This window comes from Phalacrocorax carbo, chromosome 15 (genome assembly GCF_963921805.1).
Source record: "Phalacrocorax carbo chromosome 15, bPhaCar2.1, whole genome shotgun sequence".
NCBI classification, from domain to species: Eukaryota; Metazoa; Chordata; class Aves; order Suliformes; family Phalacrocoracidae; genus Phalacrocorax; species Phalacrocorax carbo.
Window position 1 is genome coordinate 8,434,844 of NC_087527.1, and position 27,979 is coordinate 8,462,822.

At 46.1% G+C, this 27,979-nt stretch overlaps 3 protein-coding genes across 4 annotated transcripts; 1 reads left to right on the forward strand and 2 right to left on the reverse strand.

The window, feature by feature from the left end:
- Positions 1-1,257: 1,257 nt before the first annotated feature.
- ISCU (iron-sulfur cluster assembly enzyme) lies at positions 1,258-3,853 on the reverse strand. Its single transcript, XM_064465978.1, has 5 exons — positions 3,703-3,853; positions 3,513-3,626; positions 3,177-3,287; positions 2,492-2,570; positions 1,258-2,117 (listed from the first exon to the last, which is right to left on the reverse strand). The coding sequence occupies exons 1-5, from the start codon at positions 3,784-3,786 to the stop codon at positions 2,020-2,022; spliced, it is 486 nt and encodes a 161-aa protein (XP_064322048.1). The 5' UTR covers positions 3,787-3,853; the 3' UTR covers positions 1,258-2,019.
- Positions 3,854-4,137: 284 nt separating this feature from the next.
- On the forward strand, positions 4,138-21,506 carry SART3 (spliceosome associated factor 3, U4/U6 recycling protein). Of its 2 annotated transcripts, none has more exons than XM_064465974.1 (19): positions 4,138-4,543; positions 5,491-5,617; positions 6,554-6,658; positions 8,087-8,271; positions 9,304-9,409; positions 10,168-10,292; positions 10,769-10,924; positions 12,079-12,217; positions 12,627-12,734; positions 13,127-13,204; positions 13,409-13,467; positions 14,621-14,730; positions 15,003-15,115; positions 15,513-15,589; positions 15,983-16,148; positions 16,616-17,067; positions 17,785-17,937; positions 19,662-19,849; positions 20,471-21,506. In XM_064465974.1, the coding sequence occupies exons 1-19, from the start codon at positions 4,367-4,369 to the stop codon at positions 20,649-20,651; spliced, it is 2,805 nt and encodes a 934-aa protein (XP_064322044.1). In that variant the 5' UTR covers positions 4,138-4,366; the 3' UTR covers positions 20,652-21,506. The 2 variants fall into 2 exon arrangements, with proteins under 2 accessions (XP_064322044.1, XP_064322045.1); XM_064465975.1 differs by having other exon boundaries at positions 16,619-17,067.
- Positions 21,507-22,345: 839 nt separating this feature from the next.
- On the reverse strand, positions 22,346-27,086 carry FICD (FIC domain protein adenylyltransferase). Its single transcript, XM_064465976.1, has 3 exons — positions 27,045-27,086; positions 25,970-26,311; positions 22,346-25,042 (listed from the first exon to the last, which is right to left on the reverse strand). The coding sequence occupies exons 2-3, from the start codon at positions 26,259-26,261 to the stop codon at positions 23,967-23,969; spliced, it is 1,368 nt and encodes a 455-aa protein (XP_064322046.1). The 5' UTR covers positions 26,262-26,311; positions 27,045-27,086; the 3' UTR covers positions 22,346-23,966.
- Between the last annotated feature and the right edge of the window lie 893 nt (positions 27,087-27,979).

Sequence of the window (27,979 nt, forward strand, 5' to 3'; positions counted from 1 at the left end):
CAGGGCCCTCCCAGCATCACGCTGGTGTTGGGGCACAGCCGGTTTCGGCTACGCGCGTGCCCCCAGAGCCGGGCAGGCACAGCTGGCAGCCCCCTGGCCGTGCTTTGGGGTGAAGGCTGGCTGTGCGGGTGAAGCCCTGGGAACTGGGGAACACGCTTATCGTTCACAAAATCTGTATGCTGACACACCGTTTCTGAGAAACCTTTATCTTGCACCACAGCTGAGGGCGGGGGGGCTGCAGTGCTGCCGCATGCCTTGGCACTGGGACACAGCTGTGCCCAGTGGGGGTGGCAGGCAAACCTGGAAGGCAAAACAGGCTTTTCTGCCCAGAAGGCAATACAGCCCCATACCCCTGCATCCCCGTATCCTTGCAACCCTGCATTTTGTCCCAGCCGTGGGTCAGGGAGGGATGCACCCCCGTGTCCCTGCACCAGGACAGCCTTTCCCCTTGGAAGAGCACGCTGGCTTTTATCTCCCTCTTGCATTTTGCCAAAGGGCTCTCTGAGCACAAGGAGCCCATTCTGCCCAAGGCAGACACGGGCATCTGAAGTTTCTCTGGTTCTTTTTAACCGGGAAACCACAGGACCGTTCCCAGGGAGCGAGGCACATTCCTTGCTGGAGGAGGGCGGCAGGAGACAGGGGCCATGCCGAGAGCCAGCGCCTGGCACGTGGGGTGGTGCTGAGCTGAGGCACCGCAAGAGCAGCCTTGTGAGTGACAACCCACAGCAGCAACACACAGCCTGCACTGGAAAAAAAAATTGTGGACAGATATACTGGAATGAGCCTCTTATTTTTAAATGTGGTTTTTAATGTTTTTTAAACACCCTAGGTATGAAAAAAAGGCAAGTAAGGTTTCTTGGGTGGTTTAAAGTCTTAAGAGCAGGCAAAGTTTCAAAAGTGTTTTCTGTTTGTTTTGGAAATCTATGGAAATACTCCCCTGGAAACGAGCAACCACCAGAAGGCACAGGAGAGCACGGTGGCCTGTAGCAGCGGGCAAGCCATGCCAGGTCACCACAGAACATTTAATTTTCAAGGACTGGTGTGCCCCCAGCTCCCGGGGAGCCAGCTCATGCGCCCAGCCTGCCAATCCTTGCGTAGGTGAAATCACCCGCACTCTCCCCACGACCCGTTCCACTGGCACAGCTCAGCTGCACTGTGCCCTGTGGGATGCAGAGGCATCCCCAGAGGGCACAGACCGACCCCTGCACCTCTGGGAGCTTCCCCTCAGCTCTGCATCCCAGCTACGCAACTCCCCTCCGGGGTTCAAACCCAAGGGCGCATTTATTCTTTTTTTAACAAAGTACTTGGCCATAGAAGACAATCCAAAACTAAGACTGTACCTTTAAGGGGAGCTTCAAAACAAACAAACCAAGCGTTAGTCACGACAGGATGTGAGCAGAAGCAAGCCCTGCTAGCACTGGGTCTGCACTTCCTGGAGTGGCAGCACCCAGCCGCTACTCACTGGGTCCCACCAGCACGCTGCCAGTGCCCTCTAGTGCCTCCTGAAGCATCCCAGCATGCCGGGAGAGGAGGAACTTGCACACAGATTGCGAAATGAAACCCCAACACAGCTGTAGTCTGCGGGCAGACACACTGCCCCACATTTGTACGCTGCACTGATACACAGGCTGATCTCCAGTTCTTACATAAACGTTAATACCAAGGCAATGTTTCCCACTAAATTCTGTAAAATATTAGGCAAAACTATACAACTTCCAAAAAACTACAGCCCTTCCAGTACCGGAACAGCAGGATTTTCTCTCCAAAGAGAAGCCACTGAGTTCTCTGCAGTTGAGCAGTCTTCGTTTCAAACACTGTTGTGACAGGACACAGGCTGCTGAAATACCCATATCCCAGTCGTGTAAGCACAAGAGTGACTGTACACACAGAAACAGTGACACGTTGTGCGTGAGTTGTGCGTATCTTACAGCTTCGTTTAGTAGTGCGCAGGATCCTACTAATAGCTAGAATAATTGCACTGCAAATTTAAGTGGAATGAGAACAAGCTTTACAGTCAGTTTAGGCATTGTTTGCTTTCTTCTCTGGCTCTTCTTTGTTTGGATCCTGCTTCAATCTGTAATCAGCCAAGGCAGCCTTGATTGCGTCTTCAGCCAACACTACAAACAAAACAGGACAAGTATTTCAAGAACAAAAAGTAGTTTAGAACAAAAGATGCTGCAAAAACAAGAGCAGCCACCAGTGACCCCTGCTGCAGGTAGCACCCGGCTGGCATCTTCAGTGTCAGAATCTGAATACTTACTATCAGCCTGCTGAGCTATGGAGTCCAAAAGATGAGAGAGATCTGAAAACTCTTAAAATAACCCTGAAAACTGAACATAAGCAATTTTCTCTTGTGGGCCAGCCTTAGCTGTTCCTTGTGCAGAAACTTTATTTGGAAAACAACATTCAGAAGCACCTGTGCTACTCCCAGAAGTTTCCCTCTGAAATAGAAGTTTGTATTTGAACTTTCACCATTCGGTCCTTTACTTACTAGAGCAGTGCAGTTTGACTGGAGGAAGGCAGAGTTCTTTAGCTATATCCGTGTTCTTGATTTTCAACGCTTCGTCAACCTGAAATGCAGTTAGTGTGTAGTCACAGGTCATGTGAAGTACAACACGTACTACAAACGCATTTGCTGCAAGAGTGCTTTAACACTCCAGAACCAACAGAATCCACACGGAAGAACATCTCAACTGCCAGGGGCAGTGAAGGTTGTCAGAATTAAGGAATGTCTTGGACTGAGTGGTGGTGGGAATGAACCAAAGTATACCAGTGTTACAGACTAAGTGCTGCTGGGGAAGTTGTTTTATGCTTACCTTTTATCCTAATATAGAAACACATTTCTTGTCTGGCAGAAAAAAAGATTATAAATAAGCTAAAGATGCTCTATAACTAATCTTTCTTTCAGAGCCCATGATCAGCATGTTTTTGCTTTCTGCGTAAGACACAAAGTACTGCCCTGTAAATTAATGGAGATTCTTGGAAAAGGCAACTATTCAGCCCACTAACAGGGTTGACAGTCGCTGCTTTCTAAGTCACTATACCACACCACACGAAATCAGTACCGGGATTCCTAGGGCACCACATCCTACACATTCCCAACAGAGAACGCGAGCAGGTTTGAAGCTCTGAAGGCTTTCCGCAGCGTCCCCTGCCGCTCCGGCAGTGACCCTTACCGTTTTCCCTTTGACCCACTCTGTCGCCAGCGAACTCGACGCGATCGCCGACCCGCAGCCGAAGGTTTTGAAACGGGCATCGACGATCTTCCCGTTCTCGTCCACTTCCACCTGCGAGAGCGTCAACGGCACCTCAGGGGCGGGCATGACTCTGCCAGGCGCCCCAGAGCCACCCGCTGTGTCCGGGCAGAGCCCTGGCTCCCCGGGGACGCTCCGGGGCGGGGAGGGGGGCGAGGGAAGGCCGCGGTGCACCCCTGAGGGGACGGGGGCGGCTCTGGGCCTTGCAGTAGCCCCAGGCGACCCCCTGCCCCGGTGCCAGCGGGTCCCCAAGGTCACCTGAAGCTTCATGACATCGCCGCAGGCGGGGGCGCCCACCAGGCCGGTGCCCACGTTCTTGGCGTTGCGGTCGAGGGAGCCGACGTTGCGCGGGTTCTCGTAGTGATCCACCACCTGCCGGGGCACTACGTCACCAACAGCCACACGTGTCCGTGTCCCCCCGCCCTCCCCGCAGCCCCTCGCCCCTCACCTTCTTGTGGTAGCCCAGCCTAGCCGCCGCCTGCCCGGGCCCGGGCCGCAGCAGGGCCGCCCGCGCCGCCCTCAAGGCCGCCATCTTGAGCTGCTGCGGGGGGTGACTGGCACCGCGCCGCCTTTTTATAACCTTGGGCGGGGCGGCCCCGCCCCCTGGCCCCGCCCCCGCCGGGCGCCCGCGTATTACCCCGAGTGCAGCGTGGAGGGGGGGGGGGGGCCGCCGTGCAAAGAGGGTGAATGCCGAAGGACGCCTGCTGAAAAAAAAAACAAAACCGTCGCCATCGCGAAAACGATCAATAAACGCTACATTTAATCGCGACGCCGTTTTTATCGCGGCACCCAGCGCATGTGCGGGTCGCGGCGGCCACACTCAATATGGCGCCGCGCACGCCCCGGCCCTCCTCGGAGGACCTCTGATAGTCAGGCCCCGAGGTGACTGCGGCGCTGCCGCAGTCTAAGTCGAGAAGACAAGAGGTCCAGCCCCGGCAGCCCTTACCGCAGCGCCGCACAGTGCGCGGCCGAGCGCGGAACCCTGCGGGAGGCGGCTCGGCCCTTTCCTCGCAGCGGTTGCCCGGCGGCAGTGCGCGGCGGCGGGACAGGCAACCCGGGGACAGCCCCGGCAGGCGGCGGAGCGCGGCTGGCTGCGAAGGGAGCTGCATAAGATGGCGGCGGCGGGAGCCGAGGCGGCTGCGGTGGCGGCTGAGGAGGAGAAGCGGCTGCCGGAGGGCGACCCCGAGTCGGGGGGCGACTCGGAGGATGAGGGCGACTCAGACTCTTCTGGCGACGGCGAAGATGAGGAGAAAGAGAATGAAGCCGAGATCCAGCGGCTGGAGGAGCAGGTGAGGCTCGCCTGGGCCGGCGGCGGTATGGGGAGGGGGCGGTGGGGCAGCGCCGCGGCCTCCCGCCCGGTCCTGACTCCTGGCCCGGGCGAAGCCGGGTTGGAGGCTGGGCCCTGCGGCGCTGGAGACTGGGCCGTGCGTGGTTGGCCCGCCCGCCTTGCTGTGAGGGGCGCGCCGGCCCCGGGCGCCCTCCGGGAGCGGTCCCGGGGCTGCGGGGAAGCGTCGTCCCGGAGAACGGAGGCCGGAGGCCTCCCCTCCGGGAAACCTGGGGATGGGGCGAGGCCCGGCCTTCGTGGGGGTGTCTTGTTTGTGAGTGGCTGCTATAGGGGCTGCGGCGGTAACGGGGAAAAATCCGTGGCTGCTCCTGTAGTTTGATGCTGGGAGCTATCAAGATGCGAATGTTTGGAGTCTGAAGTGGAAACTAGGCGTTGAGGGGTTTTTTTTGAGTGGGGAAATTGGAGAGCCTTCGTGGACAGTTTGTAGTCATTGAAAAAAACTTCGCTAGCTGCTTGAGGCTTTTTTATTGGTTTTGAAGAAATTAAAACACTTTTGGCTTTGTTGAAGACGGAGTTCTTAATTTTGTGCTCCTGGGTCACTTTCTGCAACTGGTAGCTGCTGTACTCCCGGTGCTGGCGTTTGCACTGCTGAGCAGTAACCTTTAGAGCTTGGAGCTGTAAGCTAAGCTCTGAACTTAACTTTAAAGCACTGTTAAACTTGGAATTGATTTTTATAAATGCCTGTTTGTGACCTGAAAGCATGCTGCAAGCAGTAGTGAAGTTTGGGGCAACTCTGTGCAGGAAGGGAGGTGTTGTCTTGGCCGTGCGAACGCATGAGGAGATTTGTATGCCCCAAATGACAGTATGATGTTCTGTTCTGCTAAATGTTTTCTGATTTCATGTCTGTCACTCAACAGTGCTTTTTTTAAGAAAATATATTTTTTTCTAAAGCTTTCCATCAATGCATTTGACTATAACTGTCACTTGGATCTGATAAAGCTGCTGCGCCAGGAGGGAGAGTTGGTAAAGCTCAGAAGAGCTCGTCAGAAGATGAGTGAACTCTTTCCACTTACTGAAGGTACAGAGCATCTTCTGCTCATGTTGTAGCCAATACTGCTTAAGCATCATCCATGTGAAATACCATTGTTTTAGTAGTGAATAATGTGTGCCAGGCTTCAACAACATTGTTCCAGTCCAGAGAAATCTAAAAGAACAGATTTGGGACTTTTCAGACTCTGAGTGCTGCTGGTGTTAATGGCCAGTATTGAGCTTGGCCTCTGGCAGACACAGGGTAGCGAGCCTGTTGCAGGAATTTGAGTTCTTGCCGCTTGCAACTGCACTGTCCAGCCCTGTCCTCTGCTAGAGGCTGCTGCGGTAGAGTGGAACTGGTGTAAGGGGGTGTTCGTGTGTGCACAGCTGCTCCAGTCGCTGGTCTGTCTGACTGTTAGCTGGGGGAGTCGCTGCCGGGCTGTGACCTGCTGTAGCCCAGGGACAGGTGTGTGTTTGCTTGTGCTGCCTTTGCTGTAGGGTGGGTAACATACAGCTGTGGGATGGCAGCACTGAAATGTCTCCAGTCACTATTGCAGAGGCCATTCTACCAGTGTGCTTTTAGCCTTGGCAAGGGAAAGTTTCCTTCTATGCATGTGGGAGCTTGCAGCCTCTGAAGCCATTTACTGTTTCTTGTAAAACTGAGGAAAGGTGTACCTCTGGTTAACTCTTCGGTTAGTTGTGCATACTGCTTCTCTGCCCACGGTACTCATAAATTGCTGCTTGCAACTTCTGCTCTCTTTAAATAGAAGTGTGCTTGCTTAGTACTAATTTGAAAAGGTCTCTACCAAACTTTTCTTTTAAATTAATTTTGAGTAGTATGGAGGCTAAATTTGCTCTCTTCTGCCCCTTGGTCCTCTCCCCATTTTTAAGTCTGTTACTAAAAACTCTCATAAAAAATTCAACAAGTGGATTTAACTTACTCTTTCTGAACATTGGTGATGTATTTTAAACTTCTTCCTTTCAGAAATTTGGCTGGACTGGTTGAAGGATGAGATAAAAATGGCTTCTGAAAGCTCTGAGCGAGAGAAAGTTTATGAGCTGTTTGAGAGAGCTGTGAAAGACTACATCTGTAAGTTAATATATGCTATAAAAGATATTGTGTTGCATTCAGATTATGGCTTTCTTTTTCTAGGACAGTTTCTTCATACCGTTATAATGCAGAAATTGGATCAAAAATATTAGTGTGAAGTGATCCTTGTTTTTTCTGAAGTATTGGACTTAAAGGCCTTTCAAAGGGAATGCTTTAAGTACAGTTGCAGTCTTTAAGATTTTCTAGACAAATGTAAAATGTTAAATGCATGTTTCACACCTTTTCTAATCTCTAAAAGCAGCAGGTATTGCTCTCACTTAAGGCATGCTTTGTGCATTACTCATTATGGGTTCTTTAGCTGTTCCTCTGAGGGTAGTGAATGCCTTTAAAAGGCTCATTTCCACTTCTTTCTGTGTTGGTTAGCACTGTCTTGCCTGCTATTTCCATTATGTGACAGCTCTTTCAGAACATAGTTACTGTCTGTGAGACAGTATTCTTGAACCCTGTGATGTAGGTAACCCTAGCCATGCTGCAGTACCAGGCTCTGATTGCCCTCGTTAAAAGCGAGGGAAGTATGTGGTGTCTTGTCTTTCTGTTTCTCAGGAACTGCCTGCAGCCGTAGCTTAAAACTTTTAGCTTAAAGCACTGAGTAATCTCCTGCTCTTTGAGTATTGTGGTGAGGTGCTGAAAACATGAAGCCTGAAGAAATGGGGATTGGTAGCACTAAGGTGAATCCCTTGCAGAAGCTATATACAAAATGTCACGTTGCAGCACCAGCATAGATAGCCTCACAGAGTGTTGGTGATCCTTCAGGAAAAAGGAACAAAGAGATGAAGACATGAGAGGGAATATCCTCTGGTTCTGCTGGATGGATTGCTCTTAGGGTTTGGAAAGACTCCTTCTGGAGACTGAGATGTGCGGTCTAATGTCTGTTGGTTGAATGGTTTCTGCTTGGGGGTCCCTGAACCTAATTTGCTCAGATGCTGCTCTTGGTAGGAGAGGTGCCAGGCAGCTAACGCTGGTCTAGCAAATCCTTCTCCTTCATAGTTATGCTGCTTAAGCAGTTGCTGAACAGGCAGGTATAGGAGTCTAGAAGGAGAAGGACCTACTTTAATCTGAGTTCTGTGGGAATGTGACAGCTTTGTCACATGTGCTCAAGAAAAGTCAAGTTGTTGTTGGGGGGGTGGGGGTCTTGATGCGTTTCTGATGTAGCTTGTATACCAGAGGTGGCGTGCAGGAGTCAGTCTGCATCAGTAATGACCACAAGAGTGACTTCTTTCAGAAGACAATTGTAACAGCTGGTACTGAACCAAGAGCACAGAATAATATATTTTAATTTTTCTTTACTGCATTGGATGGTAAAGAAAATTGTCCTGTGTTTGTCTATTTGTGTGTGTTTGGGAAGCAGAGAGATGCCTTTTTATTTTTGAGGGGATTAGGTCACCTGTTTCTCATAACTTTGTTTAGGTCCTGAAATTTGGTTGGAATATGCCCAGTATTCAATTGGTGGCATTGGTCAGGAAGGAGGAATTGAGAAAGTTCGCTCAATATTTGAGAGAGCATTAACTGCGGTTGGACTGCATGTGACAAAAGGAACAGCTTTATGGGAAGCATACCGTGAGTTTGAGAATGCCATACTGGAGACGGCACAGGTAAGACCAGTCTCCTGGGCTCTTGTAAGACACAAGATGTGGTGTAGTTTCTGAAGCAATATTTTGCTGCTTCTTCATCAGTCTCTTCTGAGAAAAGATGCTGTAATGTTACACAAACGTTTCTTTTCAGCTGTAGAAACTGACTGGTCTGGGAAAAAAATTCTGTGTATTTAGTTGATAAAGTAATGGATTTGTGGGTAAATAAGATCATGAAATCTCATATCCAGAAGCAAAGTTTCACTCTGCTGCTTTAGCTAGAACTGACAAGAATAGCTTTAAATTGAGTAGCTTCATTATGAAACAGTGTTCTTGCCAGCGAATATTTTTGCACACAGTCAATCATGTTTGTATTTCTAGACTGTTTTTCTACTTCAGCTTTTAACTCATTCATTATTTCACCCTCTTTGTGACTTTAGGATGATAGTATATTACCCCTGGAAAGCGCTGTTTGACATCTGCAAAGATACCTTTACAAGATGGCCAGGATGTGAATATTTCTATTTTTTGTCATTTACTACATAAAATACAGAAGTTAAGATGTCCCTGCTGGAAGTGGGGGTGGCTGGAGCTAGATGATCTGTAAATGTCCCTCCCAACCCAAACCATTCTATGAAATGCTCTGACAAAGGAGTAATGAGAGAACACCCTTTCATTCACAAACAGAAAGGAAGGTGGAAGTTTTAAATCATCTGTGTACACACCAGGGGTTTATTGAAAAACTCTTTGGCAGCCCAGTAGGTTTGTGAAATGTCATAGCCACATGCGGCTTGCTTTTTTTCAGATTATGATTTCCCTATGTATGTGTCAGCTTTCAGTGAGGAATGCTTTTCACGTTCATCCAGCTTCTGAGTCTAGCAATTTCCAAGTTTTAGCTTTCACAGCAGTGAGCTGAAATGCAAGTTGGCTGTGTCTCTTCTTCAAGGATTGTGTAGTTATTTGGAGGCCAGACCCCCAACCCATAAACAATGCCCCATCATGTTCAGCAGCTCAGGCTTGAGGGAACCGATTAAATTTCAATCCTTTTGTTTGTAGCCAGCCCCTGGCAGTGTTCCATCGCCTGAGCAGCAGCAGATGCTCTGCAGCCAGCTTGAGAAGATCCACACACTGTTCAGGCGTCAGCTGGGGATCCCACTCTTAGGTAAGAGCCGGTGTACTTGGAGGCATGGTGTGGATAAGCTGTGTTACGGTGATCCAGGCATTAGTCGTGGTTATTCTTTTGGTACAGCTACATAAACTGCAGCTGTAGTATTTGTGAATTCTTTTAATCAATTACATCTGTCTGTCTTCAGGGCCTCTTGAATGATGCACAGGTCTCTCTTGCTCAGAAATATTCTTACTCATTGAAACTTGGTTTATCTGTTTCTTCAGTACATAATTTAAGGCTATTTAAACTACAAGTGATGAGCACAAAACATGACCATTAGGAACTAGGAATTCAGTTGTGATGATCACTACGTAAGAAGCTTGGCTGTAGGGAGTAGTACACACTTGCAGCTGGATTGTTAGAATTCTGCCATACCTGCTTCATTCTTTAAACTCCTTGAGTCCCTCTGCGTGTGGCTTTGCCTATAGGAGAAAGTTAAGCATAGTTCTTTGACTTCTTCATTTGCATATTGGAAGAATTTGGGTTGGTCTCTTCTGTAAAGCCTTGGGAAGATTTCGCCACTTTGGTTTTCTAAATCAAAATCAGTAGCTTTAATTTGTCCTGGGTTTGTGTTGTAGCGCACTGTATAAGATGCAGTGTCTGAACCCTATAACCCTGCAGTAGTGTGACAGTTGAGATACAAAGTGCAAACAGAAATACAAATGTGTTAGAATCAAATATAGGTTGATTGTTGATTAATTAGTCTAGTTAGTTATTGATGAGGTTTAATGGTTTCATGCCTGTTTTAACAGACATGGAGGCTTCCTATGCTGAATATGAGGAATGGTCAGAAGATCCGATACCAGAAACAGTGATAAAGAATTACAAAAAAGCTCTACAGCAATTGGAGAAATGTAAACCGTATGAAGAGGCACTGGTAATGCTGTTACATACACCTTGCTTTAAAACTAAGAGTTAATTACTTTGGGTTGTTCCACCACCCCACCCCCCGAAGTTTTATTATTTTCCTAGTTGCAGAGATAAAGCAGCTGTGTATTGGTAGGTGACTCTTTCAGCTGTGAGCAGTGTGAGAGAAGAAGCCTCACAACTGGGTATACTGGAAATTACTGAATCTATTGACAGTGTCAGGCCACCTAGGGTGCACATGAGTACTCTGGCTGTTTCTTCCAGTATTGATGAGCATGCTGGGCTGAGAGGAATAAAAAGTGGGGATTTGAATGGCTTCAGAACCAGGGTGGTATTCGGAGATATGTGAAAATCAAAAGCTGTTGATATTTAGAGGCCAAGCTCTTGTGTGAAATTTTGCATGACACCTACTCTGAGTAACAGTTGAACTGATTGAATCATGCTTTGTTCAGAAGATTTTATTTTTTGTATCTCTTTGTTTTACAGCTGGGTGCTGAAACACCAAAGCTAGCAGAATATCAAGCTTACATTGATTTTGAAATGAAAGCAGGTGATCCAGCTCGCATTCAGTTGATCTATGAGAGGGCTTTGGCTGAGAACTGCCTTGTGCCAGATCTTTGGGCACGCTACAACCAGTATTTGGTAAGGAAAAAAACTAGACGTTTGTAGTTTTATTTTCCTGTGTGTTTTTTTAATCTTAGTGGCTGATAAAGAATGACCAGTAAGTTTTACCTCAGTCCTGTCCCTTTAGTCTTTAAATTCTTCAAAAACTGATTTTTACCTCACCTTTGACTTCTTCCTGTTTTCAGTGGTGTGTTTATTGATCAAGTGAGCATTTGCTCACTTTTTCCTCCAGTTGTGTGTTTTCTCTGCAGAATTAAACTGAGTGTGGGCACCGAGGCTTGCACACTCTAGCAAAGAGTTGACTAGGTGTAACCAGCTGTACAAGCCCTGGCATTGTCTCTAGTAGCTAGTCATTCAGAGGCATTGCTTCTGAGGATGTCCCTCCTTTTCTTCTAGCTTTTGTAGGCAAAGCAGATCCATGCTGCCTGAATCACTGGGAAGCCTGTCTGTCTTTCAGGAGACGCAGATAAATTAATGACAGTGCTTGTTTGAGGGCTGCCAGTGCTCTCCTGAATATTTTACAGTGGAGAACAAAGAACTAATTTACCAACAAGCCAAAGCAAACTCAGATGTTTAGACTATATTAACATGTGGGCTAGTTGGTGCACTTTGAAAATCATATTGAACTTGAGAGGCAGGGTGTTCATGTGGACAGAAGGTTGGTCTATTAAGAGATCAGTGTAACTCGCTACAGGAGGATTATCTAGGCTGAGATGATCTGTCATGTCTTTATTTTACCAGCTTGAGACAGCAGGTTGCGGGTGGAACAGCACCTGGCTTCCTTGAGTAGGATGTGTATGTACCCTCTTTCTTGTATTCTTTCCTCCCATTTTCTAATCATACTAAGAACAGTTGGGAATTTACTTGGTGCCTTTATTATATTTATCTCATTGGCAGGAAATACTGAACTGGCTTGGTTAAAAACAGGCAGTTAGATATTGGAGACATGTGGCATGGAGTTCTTGTTTGGGTTGCTCCTGAGGATGTTTTTTGCTTCGAAGGTGTTCACTGGGTTTTTAGGACTACAGAATTTAAAATACCTATCTTTTCTTAGCTCTTCAAATACAAAATGGAAGTACTGTTTTAAGGTGTTGGGTCTTTATAAGCTGGCATGTCTTAGATGGGCTCCCTGGCTAATAGGAGTTGACAACTTTGTTGTATGATTATTTCAGGACCGGCAGCTGAGAGTGAAAGAGTTGGTCTTGTCCGCTCATGACCGTGCTGTTAGGAACTGTCCCTGGACGGTTGGGCTGTGGATTCGATACCTTTTGGCGATGGAGAGGCATAGAGTTGATCATGGCAGTATTTCTGGTAAAGACTCAGCAAGACTTTACACTACAGAGCTGCTCTCTGCACTCTGAATATGTGACAAACAGTGACCTGTAGGATGCTGCAGGATTTGTTTTCATCATCCTGCAACAGTCTTAAAGCTGAGGAAATGTACAGTAGTGCGCTTCTAGGGCAAAGCTGCTTTTGTTGAGCAGCTTCAATTCTGAGTGAGCAATTTACTTAAACTTTGCATTAACATTACTAAATTAAACTGGCTTCTACGTTTGCTTCCTGAACCAATTTAGCATATGTAGAATTTCTTCTATTTTCCTGTCTTCCTAAAACGTAAGGTGTATATATACTTCTCTGTGCTATATGCTGTAGCTTGCTAATTTTGTCAATATTTGAAAAGTAAATATGTTTCTTTGGGTGTTTTCCCCATTTCTTTCAGAAATGTTTGAAAAAGCTCTGAATGCAGGTTTTATTCAGGCAACAGACTATGTAGAAATCTGGCAGGCATATCTTGATTACCTGAGAAGAAGGGTGGATTTTACACAAGGTATATATCATATATATGTGAATAAATATTTAAACTGTTTTCTGTGTACCTTTCTGAAACAGTAGTAATACTTTCTGAAAAATTTAACAGTAGTTTCATACCTTTCACAAAAATTACTTTCTGGCCAGTTAGTGTCTAAAATATGAGCTTAGTTGGTTTAAAGCAGCTCCTTGCTGACAAAATAGATTGTGCTGTTGCAAAAATGACCTGCCTTATATTTGAGGTGCTTGATGGGGGTGTGTTTTATTATGTGTGGAGTGAGTTTTACCGAGGTAATAAACTTTGGCTTCCCCCCCCAATAAAATCATTGTGGGTGTTGGGGAAAAGGATTTAGTGGATGGCAGATAAAAACTAAATTATTATTTTAAGGCAATTCTTTCTTTTTTCTAAAGACTCGAGTAAAGAACTAGAAGAGCTGAGGTCTGCATTTGCACGTGCTGTGGAGTATTTGAAACAAGAAGTAGAAGAGAGTAAGTTAAATCATCCAATATACTTTTTTCACTTGTTAAAAAAGATTTTTATAAGACTAGCTCTCCACACCTTATCTAGCTTGTCTTCAAGTGTCTCAAACATTTTAGGAAAGCTGCAGATAAACATTTATTCTACAATGTTGAACTTGTTAAACACTGTATTTCCAAGAGCCATTCACGAACAGTACTTATTTTTATTCCCAGGATTCAGTGAAAGTGGAGATCCATCCTGCACCATCATGCAGAACTGGGCAAGAGTTGAGGTGATACTTCTATCTGCTGTATTTAAATTGCTAGACTAGAGGAAATTGATCGTTTTAATGTTCCAACCACAGAGTGCAATCCTCTTGCACTTTGGCATTTTGTCTAGGTAGCTTTAATGAGTAAATCTTTCTTCTTCCACTCCTGTGTAGCTTCTACACAGTCTAGCTTCAGGCTTGAAGGACGACGTCCCAGGAAAGAAACAGCATTCTCGTTGAGAAAGTTGTCAGGACTGTTAGCACGTTTGTACTGCTGTGACTGCAGTATAGTACAGAGATCTGTGAGCAACTTGGTTAGCAGGCTAGCCACAGTGGCTTGGAGCTGAATGAAGTCTGTAAACTGCCTTGAATCCTGCCTAATTTAGTGCTGCCTACACTAACTAGTTTCAAACTGGTACAGGTATCAGTGTGCTGGTGCAGTCGTTGTGTGCAAGTGGATGTTTTATTTTCCTTCCTTTGCCACAGGCTCATATGAATCGGGATAAGTCATGTTACTTTTGTGTTACAATTTCTCTGAGCATAATGCATGGCATGTCTTGCCAAAGTCTCGGGTATTGCCATCCTCCTGAACAATGTGGGCTGGAATCTGAATTAATTGCTTTCACTTTCTGTGAAAGTGCTTTCACTTAGTTGGAAGGAGAAAGTAGGTACATCCAGGTGTGATTCAGCTTATGCTAAAGCAGTTCTAATAAGTTAGCTTTCTAGCAGCTCAGGTACTTCCACAGTTAGATCAGGTGAATCCCACTTGCATGTTTTAATTCGTTTCCCCTCGTCCCCTGTGCCCTTTTCTAGGCACTTCTCTTAGACTGAGGACTGGGTTTGGGTTTAAGTGCAGTTAGGTACATTCATGAATAATGACAAAAGGAGACATTCAGAAGCAACTACTTAACTTTTTTTATAATGGCCAAAATGAAATGTATGGGGGAGCCAGAAACTGAGATTGGTATAACAGGTGGGCAGGGAAGTGTTATTCAGTAGTAGGACTGCGTTAGGTGTTCCCTTCAGTCACTCTAAGGAGCAGGTGTATCTTCCTGGGTCTGTGTGCATCATCTGTGGTGTTTTCTTGTTTTGGAAGTTGGGGGGAAGGGGGGGGAGTATAATGGTGTTGAACAAGTAATCCTGAATTGTATTGAGTATTTTGGATGCTCTGTTTCAGGCCCGCTTATGTAACAACATGCAGAAAGCCAGAGAACTCTGGGACAACATTATGACTAAAGGAAATGCTAAATATGCTAACATGTGGCTGGAGTATTATAACCTAGAAAGGTAAGAGCTTGGCTGGTTGGAAGAGTTAATTAACTTTTTAGTTTCCTCATCTGTGTGAGACAAGACTTGGATGCTTATCATGGGTATACTTCATATGGGTTTATAGGTTCTGGAGCTCTGCAGTATACTTCAGAAGCACTGTGTGTTGTTGCTGTAATATGAGTTCCCTGGGGAAGGAGGGAAAACATTTCTATAGAATGTAGTTAACTGTCCTGTCTTGTCATCTGCATGTGGAGGATTGTCTCCTTACTGCCATGGTTTCCCTACTGCAGAGCTCATGGTGATACTCAGCACTGCAGGAAGGCCTTGCATCGAGCGGTGCAGTGTACGAGTGACTACCCAGAGCACGTCTGTGAGGTGCTGCTCACGCTGGAGAGAATAGAAGGTAACTAACTGCGCATTGTCTTGTTTTACCCAGTCTAGTTAGTGTACAATGATACAGAGTGACTTTTGATCTGGTGTTTTGTGTTCTGGTGAAGGCTTACTTTCTTTTCACTACTGTAGTATACATAAGCAGCTCTTTCTCCTTCTATCTTCTTTTCTGGTCTGACTTGGAGCCTGCTGGACTTACTGGGTTTTTCCATTCCTTTTTGGAGTGTCGTATTATAAATTAGAGGTTTCAGCTCTGCTTGGTTTGTTTTCTTTTTCTTTGAAGGCTACTCGCTATGTTCAGAATTTTCATATGTAATGGTTAATATTAAGAGCAAGTTGACGCTTATTTTTCCAGAATTGTATTTTCAAATTATGGGAAAGCTAAATACAAGGCTTTTTTTATCCTTCAGGAACGTTGGAAGACTGGGATGCAGCTGTTCAAAAAACAGAAAACAGATTAGCTCGAGTTAATGAACAAAGAGCAAAGGTCAGAACTTTCTATGAAATAAGCAGTTTATGGGCAAGACCTATGTTAAGGTCATGCTTGTCTGAATGTCAGATTTCTAATGTTGGTTCCCATAGATAAACCTGAATTGTCTTAAAGCCTCAGAACTATTGATTTTAGTTTAAAACTATGGTTAATGTCTTTTGATGCTTTTTATCTTTAACCTTTTGACCCTCGGATGGATACAAGACTAACCCGTGCTCCAGGAAAGCTGTAACAGCAAGCAATTGAGATGTGCTTTAAATGATGATCCTGTTAGCACTGGGTTTCATGGAGCTTAGGAGAAAAACCTCCAGGTTCAACACTCTAGAAAACAGCATCTAAGAATGCTCTGTAATGTGCAGTCACTAGAAAAAAAAACTTCCGTATTTGTAGGCTGCTGAGAAAGAAGCTGCTCTGGCAAAGCAAGAAGAGGAGAAAGCTGAACAACGAAAGCAGGCTCGGGCAGAAAAGAAAGCTTCCAAAAAGGCTAAAAAGAACAGGATTGGAGACAAGCGCAAAGCAGATGATGATGATGAAGGTGAATGGGGACAAGAAGAAGGTAAAAAAAAAAGTCATTTTCCTGACTCATCAAATGACACTGAGGTGTGTGTCTAGATTGGGTTATTCAGTATTGTAGCAGTCTCTCGGAAGGTGGTAACAGATGATTTTAATAGATTGCTGCCTCTGGGAGTTTTGGGATCTTTTACAGTCTTGTGTTTCTTATTAAAAAAAAAAATCTCTTTAGACAAAGAGAAAACATGAATTGGTGGTTGTAACTGGCAGAAAAAGGGGGAAAATTATCCCTGTTGCTTTCATCTAAATACTTGCTGTCTTGGTCATATAATCTGTTGATACTCATTTTTAAAAACCTGAGGGAGATTTTTATTTTGTGTCTTTAAGACCTGTCATTTGTGGTTTCACATGCCGTTTCCAAACTCAATAGTGGTAATAGAGGACAGCTTAATTTCAACAGTGAAGAAAATGGTGTAATTTTTTTCTAGTAAGGCTCTCAATCTAATTAATCAGCAGAGCAGCCCAGCAAGAGACACAAGGGAGATGGTGATGGCTTACTACTTGAAGAACACATGGAGGTAGAAACCGGGCTTTTTGGAAGAAGTGGACCTGAAAAGCCGGATCGCCCAGCAAACCAAAAGGAAAAGGCATCTACCAGTCGAAAAGACATCCCCAAAGTTTTACATGACAGCAGTAAAGATAATGTCACCGTCTTTGTCAGCAACCTCTCCTACAACATGGCAGATCCTGAAGTGAAACTGAAAGAGCTCTTTGAGAGCTGCGGGGAAGTAGCAGAAATCCGTCCAGTATTCAGCAACAAGGGGGCTTTCCGGGGCTACTGCTATGTAGAATTCAAGGAAGAAAAGTCTGCGCTTCAAGCTCTTGGATTGGATCGTAAAGTTGTGGAGGGAAGACCAATGTTTGTTTCTCCATGTGTTGACAAGAACAAGAATCCAGACTTTAAGGTAAACTTTTATTCTTTCAAGTAATAGGTTGAATGGTGGGACTGCATAGGAAAGCTGGCAGAGTATGGTGCTTCCAGAGGGCTTGCATCGGATGAATTCATGTTGTGCTAGTTTGGAATGGTAATGTTATGTCTTAGCAGTAAAACTGTTTTCTGGGACTTCTTGCATCTTATGTTGCTTTGCTGTAAACCAGCACTGACCCTAGCAGGTTTCTGCAAGTCTTGGGTAAGCTAATCTGAGCAGCCTGTTACTGGTGTGAGGTACCCAGATTCCTACCAAGAGCATCTCAGTCTGTAAAGTACTTTTTTGGTTGAGTCATACAGCTGTGGGCATTTATTACGCAACCCCTTGGTTCTTGGTAATGGTCTGTACTAATGAGTTGTGTAATTAGTGGTTTTCTGCATTACAGAGTTAGTGTACAGAAAAATGTAATGGTTCAGATAGTGACAACTGAGCAAGATGATGTTATTGGCGGCTCCTCTCATTGTGAAGGAGACATGGGTCCCTAGAAGCATCTCAGTTCTTAGAATTACTTGCAAGTCCCTAGTGTATGTCTGTATGTTCACATATAAGTATCTTTCCAGGTACTACTCAGGACTTGAAGATATTTTTGTATCACACAAATATGCAGTACTCTAAGTGTTTGGAGGTGTAATAGATTGAAATCCTTGGAGTGTCTGACTATTTTGGTACGTAACAGCCTTTTCATTCCTTCAGGTGTTCAGGTATAGCACTACACTGGAGAAACATAAATTGTTTATATCTGGTTTGCCATTTTCCTGCACTAAGGAGGAGCTGGAAGATGTGTGTAAAGCACATGGGAACGTGAAAGACATTCGGCTGGTCACCAACCGAGCTGGAAAACCCAAGGTAGGCATCCTTAATGCACTCTTAATTTTATGAAGACCACTTTTTCGAAGGATTTCTTAAGGTTTAGATACAAAAAGTAAGCTTTGTATTTTAAAAGTTCTCATCCTGACTTTGCATTAAAACATGTAGAAATGCTTGGATTTATACAGCCCAGTGTGCCTTCGTGCCAAATAAGAAGTAGGAGGGGAAAAGGAATTTCTTCAAAATATGTCTTAAATTGCATAAGAAGAATGTGTGATATAAATGGGATGGAGGGGAAGATGTTTACAGCCCTTTAAATGTAGTAAAAATAGGCTTTAGTAAGTCTGCAAAAAATGTTTGTTTTTAAAGTAACCAACCAGGTAGGGTTCACCTGGTATAACTGATTCCTCTCCTCCCTTTCTGTAGTTTTTGAGGCTATTGTTCATAACACCTGCTGCAGTAATAGTTTTGCCAGTGAGAAATGAGCCACCTCTCTCTGACAGGGCTCATTATTTCCATCCTGGGATAAATGACTGCTTGTTAAATGAAAGATTCTAAACTAGCTGTTGCTCTGCCAAAATTCTACCTGACACCTCGGCCATGCCTTTGTGTTGGGCACTTCTAACAGATGCCGTCCTGGTGATGATGTGCATGTATTTTTAAAATGTATTTTCTAGCTCTTGGCAATATCTCAAGTACAGTTCCTGTTGCATGTATGCCTTGTAACGAGTGCTCTCTGTGTGTACCCCAAGTCTTGCAAGCTGTGTTCTTGGCTTCATTTGAGCTGGGATTCTAAGCCACAAATAAATGTAATTTGAATGTTACATAAAATCTGATGTGTATCCTGTGAAACTGGATAATCCAAAAACACAGCTTAAGGGTTTGAATGTTATTTAGAAGAATAACAGTGATGGAAGAGCGAGGTGATGCCTCCCAGCTAGTGTACTTGCTGTAGGAGCCTGCTGTAGCAGATGCCAGGGGTGCCCTTTTGTCCACTTGCTGGAAATAAGACCCTGTTACTGAAGGTGCACCAGCAGCAGTTAGCAGCTGGTTACCAGTGCAGTTAGCAGCTGTTACTTCATGAAGCCAACACGGATTCCCTTCCTGCAAAGAATGCCTTTGTCCCCAGTCCCTGTTCTCAGGGCAGCAATGCCAGCCTCCTTAGAGACGGTGCCTGTCAGTTCTGTTAGAGCTGCTTAAGATGAGTTGTACTGCTCTTGAAACCAAGGTGGCCACCGTGGCCATATGTTAGCGGACTTGGTTCCTTAGGTATGAGTTGTAGCTTAGTGAAGAATCACAGGAGAGTTTGTGTGGATCTTTCTGTTCTAGCTCCATAGATTGATTTATGTTTTCTTCCACTATGAATCCAGAACTGTACAGTACCGGATTCAGCCTGGATATATGTATAATATACACTTAGAAGTGAAGACTTGCTACTGATGCAGTACTTGATTATATTTACTGGGATCTTGGGGGTTTTTTTGGTTGGTTGGGTTGGTTTTTTGGTTGGTTATCCCCCCTTCTCCCCCCCCCCCCCCAGTACCTTTTTCACAAATCAGGGCATTGTGAATGGGAGTTAAGAAATGCAGGGGGTAGATTAGTGTAGATGAAGAATTTTATTTTTTAGCTAAAACATACTGGGACTCAGCCATGTTTAGGTCTGCTTTCTGTACAGTTATCAGTTGGCCAAATTATTAGCAAAAACTGTGATGCAGAGAAAGAAGCACTAAAACTAATGTAGATTACTTCTTTTCCTTACTTAGGGCCTGGCCTATGTGGAATATGAAAACGAAGCTCAGGCCTCGCAGGCTGTGCTGAAAATGGATGGCCTGACAGTTAAGGAACATGTCATCAAGGTGGCGATCAGTAACCCACCTCTCCGGAAGCTACCAGACAAGCCTGAGGCAGGCAGAGCCTCACAATTTGCAGTACCACGACAGGTTTATGGAGCGTAAGTATTAGTGAGGGAGACTGCTTGGCTTAAAAAAAAAATACTGGGTTCCTTTATATGCTATAATTTAGGAATCTCATCTAGAACATGAGAGAACATCTAAAGGGTGCTGAATCGTAAAAATTTGGGTTGCTGGGTTGGTGAGGAAAAGCAGACTTTTCTTTATGTTACCAATAGAAACAGGTCTGTAGTTACAGAGTATCAGTTATTAGACATCCTGTTGGATCTGATGTTAGCATCCGAGCACTAATAAACTCTACATCCCCTGGTTCTGGAGAACCAGCTGTTGTTCACAGGGAGCATTAAGGTTGCTCTTTCATCTTTTAGAGTGCTCTTGCTGCTTAGCATTGCATTGGTGTTGTGTTTATCTACAGGGCACGTACAATACAGAGCTTCAGTTTCTGGGGACTTCAGGCAGTTGTTTTCTGCCAGGACTTAGGTATACAGTTTCAAAGGGCACTCACTGAAACCTTTGTACTACTTATTATTCATGCCATTTATTTCAGTAGTATTTAAATGAGCGTTCTTCCTAGTGAACAAAGTCCTTTTTGTTTTCCCAAGCTAAAACAGTATGTTCAAAGAGCACTGGGATATTTTTAAACGTCACTTTTTGCTTTCCAGGCGAGGGAAGGGAAGGACACAGCTTTCAATGATGCCTCGTGCGTTACAGCGCCAGAGTAATCCTGTGGCTAAGGCTGAGAATGGGATGGTCCAGAACTCACCAGCAACTTCATCTGAATCCCCTGAGGAGCCTAAAAAGATGTCCAATGCTGATTTTGCCAAGATGCTACTGAAAAAGTGAGCAAAATGTCTGCAATCAGCGGGTCTGGTAAAATGTGAAATGCCTTTATGGAAGCCATGTTGTGTCCTTATGCTAGCAAGGAGAGAACGCCAGTCACAATCATGTGTGAATACTGTTCTGGACTACTGCATTCACAGAGATCAGTGTAGGATGGTACAAATCCAGTTGTTTTCCTCTAAGAGCAAAGAGTTATACTATGTTCTGGTAAAATGGCGTTATATGATTCCTCATATTGAGGGTAACAAGGCGGGAAATATTTCCTGTACAGGTTGGATGCCACACCAAGTTTTAAGAATACCTTACAGATATTTCTCTTTCATTAACGAATGAGATGCAATGTGAAAGCCTAGTGATAACCTTGTCAAGCTCCACCTGTTAGTTCAGATTGTGATTGTAGTCATTCTCTCTGACAACAAATCTGTTCTACACACAGACACACACAGACACAGAGACATTCATCTCCTTCCATTAAGAGTTAAACGGCAGATGCTAGTAACTTCACCACAATGGCCTATTTTAGTATTGGGAGAGTTTCTATACATATGTGTGTATATGTATATACACAAATATACATATATATGTATTTCAGTTAATGTTCTGTTCAAGTTGACCTGTTTTTTATATTGTGTATTTGTAAAAGACATTCAAATTATTTTTTAAGTGTCATAATAAGTAGATCTGGTAATTTTTGTTTCCCATAAAAGCTGTATATGCTGTTGCTGAGAACCTTTTTTTTTTTTGGTTGTTTTTGCTAGCTAGCTCATGTCTTTTGCAGGTGGTTTCTGTATGGTTTTGTACAAATGTGAAGTGCAAGCTGACATTTCTTGGTTTATTAAACTCAAGTTCTCAAAGGTTTTTTATAAATACTGTTGCTTTTGTTTAAATGTGGGTGTTGGAGTTGCATTTATCCTATGGCAGCTGAGTAATACTGATGTACCTAGCCTCTCGGGTGTGCTGAGATACACGGTGTCACTTAAAGGTGTGTAAGTAGCTCATTCCATCTAGTATAAATATCCTGAAACCACTTCAGTAATCACGTCAGACTCTGAAATAATCTGGTACACGATACTACTGCTTGTCAACTAAAACTGCTGCTAACTCTCAAAGTCAACACACATGGGTTGAATGTGAGGGGGGGACCTCAGTACCAAGTTCACCTGTACAACACAAGCACTGCTGCAAATAAACACTTTTCAGTGCTTACATTCTGTGCTGCTTTGACTTGGCTTTACTTTGAAATGATAAGTCTGCTTCATAGCTTTGAACGATGTAACATCAGCAGTTGGGGTTATACAGTGAGGGACCAAGTTCTGTCGGGTGCTTGTTCACAGTATGGTGTGCAGCCTCTTCTGTGCCAGATGCTGGGGCTGGCATTGCCGTGGGACTGTATCTCAAAACCAGCTTAAAAACATTCTAAGAACACTTCAATATGAAGCTTTGCTTTGTGGGGTGGGAAGGTGGCAGGCAGGCACGTACACAACACTAGTGATGAATTAAGTTTCCTTTGGCTGCTGGGATTGGACTTGCCACTTCAGGGCCCTCCATAATGCCCCCCACTGCAGTGCGGTTGTGGGCAGTTGAGGAAGCCAGGATGTGTACTGTGTAACTTGCCACTCCACAAACTAAGCTGCAAGTGCTTCTTAGTTCACTGCAGCAGAAGTGTGTTTTGAGAACAGCCTATTCCAAACAGAGACTTTAATATTAAAATAGTTTATTAATCTGTTACTAAAATAACATTTTTTCCTCAAAGTTCTAAAGTGCAGATTTTATTTATACTCACCTTGCATGAGAAAAATAACCACGCTTTGTAAGGCCAGAACAACCTTCCTCATTTATTGTTCGCTTTCCCTGTCAGAAGTAATCGGTACACAAGCATGGAGTGGTGCTGTAGCATATAGATAACTCCCAGTCTTGTCCTGTTCTCTGCTTGTATAAAATGATCCTAACTCCCTTACAGGTGAAAGAGAGTTAGAAGGGAAGAAACTGAACACTGGCCTGGGACAGTCTAACAGCTGATGCTGTTTTGCAAAGGGTTAAAGCTTAACAGCACTCTAAACTGGATTGAAGTTTTCTGAACAATTAAGCTGTTACACAACTGCCAGGCAGGGGTGTAGGGAGCTGTTCTCCTATGTTAGGCTGCAGGTACTTTTACCTTAAAAGCAAAAATAAGGTATGCTGCTTTGAATTGCACAGCAGCTTCCAGGTTCTACGCTAACTGCCACGGCAGCACAAAAAGGCCTTGTGATTCTTGATGGATTTATCACAGCAATTAAATGACCTAGTAATTAATTGTGAAAAGGTCTCTTGTATAGATTGAAGAAACTTAAGTTTTTGGCAAGCTTGCTATATGCATTCTTACCAAATTGGCACAACTGATGTAGGTTGTCTCATGGTTATATAAGATAACCATTCCTGCCCACAGCTTTGCAGAAGCAAGCTCTTTTCAAGCCCTGAACTGAAATGCATAAGGACAGTTGCTGTTTCCCAGGGATCCTGCTGGGTGAGATGGGGTTCAGACCATCTCCAAGGCAAGGCCTTGGAGCACTAGGTAGTCCTTCAGGCTGAAGGATAGCAAAAGTACCTCACAGTTCAGTGAAATAAGTCAGAGAGCATTTCTCTTGTGCCAGTCACTTCATCTGTAATCTTCAACCAAATGCTTCCCCCTTGTACAAAACTCATCCTAGGAAAAGCAACTGAAAGTAAATGTGCAAAGTGCTACTGAAAATAGAAATGGGAGGGGAAAGACGCCTTTGTTGAACTGGGGTTTGGCCTCCTTGCTGATTGGTAACCTCAAATTTGTATGACTGACAGGAAAGAGTCTTATTAACATAACTTAGAGAATGCAGTTACTGCAAGGGTTGTGTTTTGGGGGGTTTTTTGAGCAGCAGGGAAGAGGTAACACAAAAGCAACAACTCAGTTAAGACTTTGTCTTGCCTACCAAGCTCCTTGACAAGGTATGACAATGCAGTTGACTGACTAGGTGAAGGGTTGTGATTGAAGCAGCTTCTCAAAGCTTAATTTTAAGGAGAAATTAAATTCTACTTCAGCTTGTTGAGCCCCTCTGACACCTCTACCCACCTCTTTCCAGCAGCACAAGCAAGTTATAGTACACAGTCAACATCAACAGTTCACATTTCAGCTTGGCATAATGTATATAAATAAATTACATTAATTTAATCAAATGTAAGACACTTTAAATAAATGAAATGCTAAAGAGTGACACCTCCTGTCAAGTTATTTCCCAGCAGGAACACTGAGTGGCTTGGCATTCCGTTCTTCTGTGCGTTCCATTGGCTCCTGAATATCCACAACCCTCAAGTCTTGACAGGGATAGTTTGTTTGCACCCAGCAGTGCTGCCATCTGCTTCAGGTAAGCCCACGGAGTATTCTGTGGTGGCAATGAGCAACATGTCCAGCGTTGTCTCCGTACACTTAGCAATAAAGCGTATGAAAGGCCTGACGTCACCCTCGTTGGCTACTTCTAAGACATGATAATACTCGGCCCGTTGCTCCTTGCGGATTGTGATGGGCGGGTAGCCTGCCTGCATTAGTATGAGGTTCATTAACAGGCGCGAGGTCCTTCCGTTGCCATCTACAAATGGATGGATGTAAACCAACTTGTAGTGGGCTAACGCTGCAAATTCCACAGGGTGCAAGCTCATGGCATCTTCCGAGTTAATCCACTGCACAAACTCCTGCATCTGTTTCTCAACGTCCTGGGGATGTGGTGGTATGTGATGTCCCACAAACACCTGAGTAGTCCTGAAGCGCCCTGCCTCTACCGGGTCGGCATAGCCCAGCACTCTCCGGTGTATCTCCAAGATGTCACTGATGGTTACGGAGCCTATGCGCGATACCAGCGTGGTATTGACGTATTTCAAAGCTGCGTGCATGCCAATCACCTCATTCTGCTCTACTAAGCTTTTTCCAGGAACAGCGTATCTGGTCTCAATGATGTGTCGTATTTCTGACAACGTCAGGGTGTTCCCTTCAATAGCAACCGTGTGGTAGATGTGGTGATAATAGGACTCCTCCATCACTCGGCGCAGGGCAGAATTGCCTTTGGGGATCGCCATCACTTTTTTAACTTTGCTGTCAATAATGCTAAAATACCTCTGATCTATCTCTTCAACTAAAGGTAGCGTCCGGTCCCGATTGATCAAAGCCTTCTCGTTGCAGGGAGAGATGGTTAGTGCTTTGGAGTACAGATAATCAGCTTGAAGAATGTCTTTCTCCTCTTCATTAAAAATACCAAATTCATTCAGGGCATCCACGTAATCAGGGTCCATTTTGAGGGCGTACACAAAGAGTTTGTGGGCTTTCTCCCGCTTTCCTTGGCGCTTCATTTCGAGGGCTTGATTCAGAGCTGCTTTGGCTTCTAACTTCACTTCTAAAATGCAACAGTAACAGATAACAGGGTAGTGAGTTTTACTGTAAACCTCTGGAGACCATCACTGTTCACTGATATAAAAATTAAATAAAGCCTGTCTATAAGAACTGTAACAGAGAACTTGTATTCCAGCCTTAGCCGGGCTACAAGCAGAGGCTTATGCCGTGTTTACAGGCTGAGTATGCAGCAGCAGAGCTGTTCCTGGCAGGAAGTGTGGCATGGGAGGATCTGTGAGCAGCACGGCTCAAGCTGGCCACAGGCGTGTAGCCATCCCAGCAAAACTTGCTTTGGCCACCAGGCTGCTTTGTGTGGGAGGACAGTCTTAAATACATTCCCTTAGCAATAACACCAGTTCTCTTGCTAGAAGCGCAGCCCACAGCTGCTAACAGCATGTTTATTTCTCACTGAAGTATCAAACATCTTCCCAGTAATAACAGCTTTAATGAGAACAAAGATACAGTGCTGGAATTATAGTGGTTCCTTTGAATGTTTTCCAAACTGGCCGATAAAGACAATGACTGCAGCCTGTCATTACCAGAAAGGCTGTTCTGTGACAGCCAGGATTTCAGGATTAGTGCTGTGCATCCCAGGTTACCGCGTATTAGAAACCACTCCATATTCCATTTACCTTAACAGAACTTACTAGGACCAAAAGCACAAGGAAAAACTTCTGAGAGACAAAGCAGCACTGAGAGAACGCGAGTGCGTCACCCTTCTGTGGCGCAGGGCAATGGAATGCGGTCAGGCTGCTGCCAGCTGGTGATGGCATGTCTGACCTCCGGGTCATTTACAGTTGATACTAACTCGCAGTTGGGCAGTGAGAGTTCGCTACCATTGTGGGGTACAGGAGATCATCAGGTATGGGGTATCTCCAGATGCAGGTTATTATTATGCAGCAACTCAGCTGTTCCCTGGGGACACTCTTACCTGGGGAAGCTTTGCCTTTCAACACCAGCAGCTCCAGCCCATTGGAGGTCACACTCAGTCCAGTTGTTTGTCCTGTGTATCTGGTGACTCCCGAGGAGCCTGCGCCCAGTTTACTTTTCAGGAAGGAGAGTCCTTTGAGCACCGCATGGCACTGGTCTTCCACAGCAGCCAGTGGGAGCAGCAGCATGACGAGCGAGCCCAAGAGGAGCACAAGCACAGCCGCCCACCTGATGCGGACCCACAGGGTTATCCATTTCAACTCAGGATCTGTCGCCATAGACACGAGATTCATCCTGCCTCCAGCACAGACACGAGGAACATCTCCTTTCCCACCGCTCCCACCTGGGAACAGACACAGCTTTAGCCAGAGCTCCGTGTCACAGGGTAAGGCATGGTGCTGGAGACGTGGCACCCGAGTGGACTTGAGCGTAAGTGCTCTGGGTTTCTGTCACAGCTGTTAGGGGTTTCCCCACCACCTCTAAGCACATGAGGGCAGGGCGCATGCAGTATTCAGCATAACACAAATCCCTTACGGGATCTGCTATATGTTAACACGACAGCAGCAGCATGAGGAGGCACTGACACCCAGGAGCAGCATGGGCACCGGGCTCTGGAGGGATGAAGGATCTCTGTCCCGTATGTGTATGGCACTGCTACCCACCTCCTCCCTCCTGCAGCTCCCAGCCCTCCTCCAGGCCTGCGACCCCCTAAGCCAGACGCTTCCAGGATTCCCTCCTGGAAATCCCTCCCCAGACCCCACGTGCCCCCTGCCTCCCCTTCAGTCGCCGCTGTTCCTCCTCCTCCTCACTGCTCCCTCCCCAGCTCTCCTTCCCCCAGCCTGGCCCCCCTCGCCCCGGGCTGCCCCCTCTCCGGGCTCCCCGCCCCTGCGCCGGCCCGCAGCCCCATCCCCGCAGGCCGGCACCCTCCCCGCCCCTAGGCCCGCCTCGGCCCGGGCCCCCGCAGCCCCCAGCCCCCCTCAGGCAAGGGTCCTCCGACCTCACAGCACCCCCCAGAGCCCCCGTCGCCCCAGGTCGTCCTGCCACGGGGTCCCCTAACCCCGGGTCCCCCCCATCACCTTTGCCGCCTCGCGGAGCACCCGGCTGCCGGCTACCCAGCCTCTAGGACCCCGCCCTCCGCACCCTGCCATTGGCTGAACCGCCCCTCTTCTCACTTCCTATTGGCGCTCACAGCGGATCTTTCTCTCATGTGTTCCGCCCCCCCTTCCTGCCCTCGGCTTCCTGTGGCGTCTTCCGGGTAGCGCCACGCCCCCGCGGCGGGAGAGGCTCGTGGAGGGTGAGAACTGGTGAGCGCTCACGCCAATCATAGGAAGAGCAACCAATGAGAAGGGAAGATGGAGAAAGGGCGGGTCCACTCCATATTTAAGGTTAGGACTCCGCCCACCGTTGCTATGCGACGGCAGCCGCCGAGGCGGGAAGAGCCCACCGCTGCTCCCCTCAGGCTCGGCCGGGGCCGGGGCCGGGGCCGGGGCCGGGGCCGGGGCCGGGGCCGGGGCCGGGGCCGGGGCCGGGGCCTCCCCTGCCCTCCCCTGCCCTCCCCTCCCCTCCCCTCCCCTCCCCTTCTCTCCCCTTCTCTCCCCTCGGGATCGGGGCTGGGCTCCGCGGAGGCCCAGCCCGGCTAAACCGCCTGAGGGTGGCAGGGCAGGGAGCTGGCCGCTGCCTGGCTGGTGCGGCCTTCCCAGCGGGGCGAGGTGGTGTGGGGAGCGCAGGAAAACAACGTCAGTGCTCGCAGCTTGTTTAACTGCGTGGTTTAAAAAAAATAAGAAAAAGAAAACTTTATGTTTGATAGAGGTGCACTTCTCACCGATCCCTGGCCTTTCTGGAAAAATAATCTTTTTTTTTTTTAAGCTTTACAGCAGCAGAGTGTGTCAGTAAGCAGCATACCTTGGTGCTTTGCAGCAGGGCTGTGCCTCTTCCCTCTGGTGGAGACCAGGAATGGGGAGAGATTTGACAAAAGCTGAAGGAAAACAGAATGCTTTAGGGAATTGCAGGT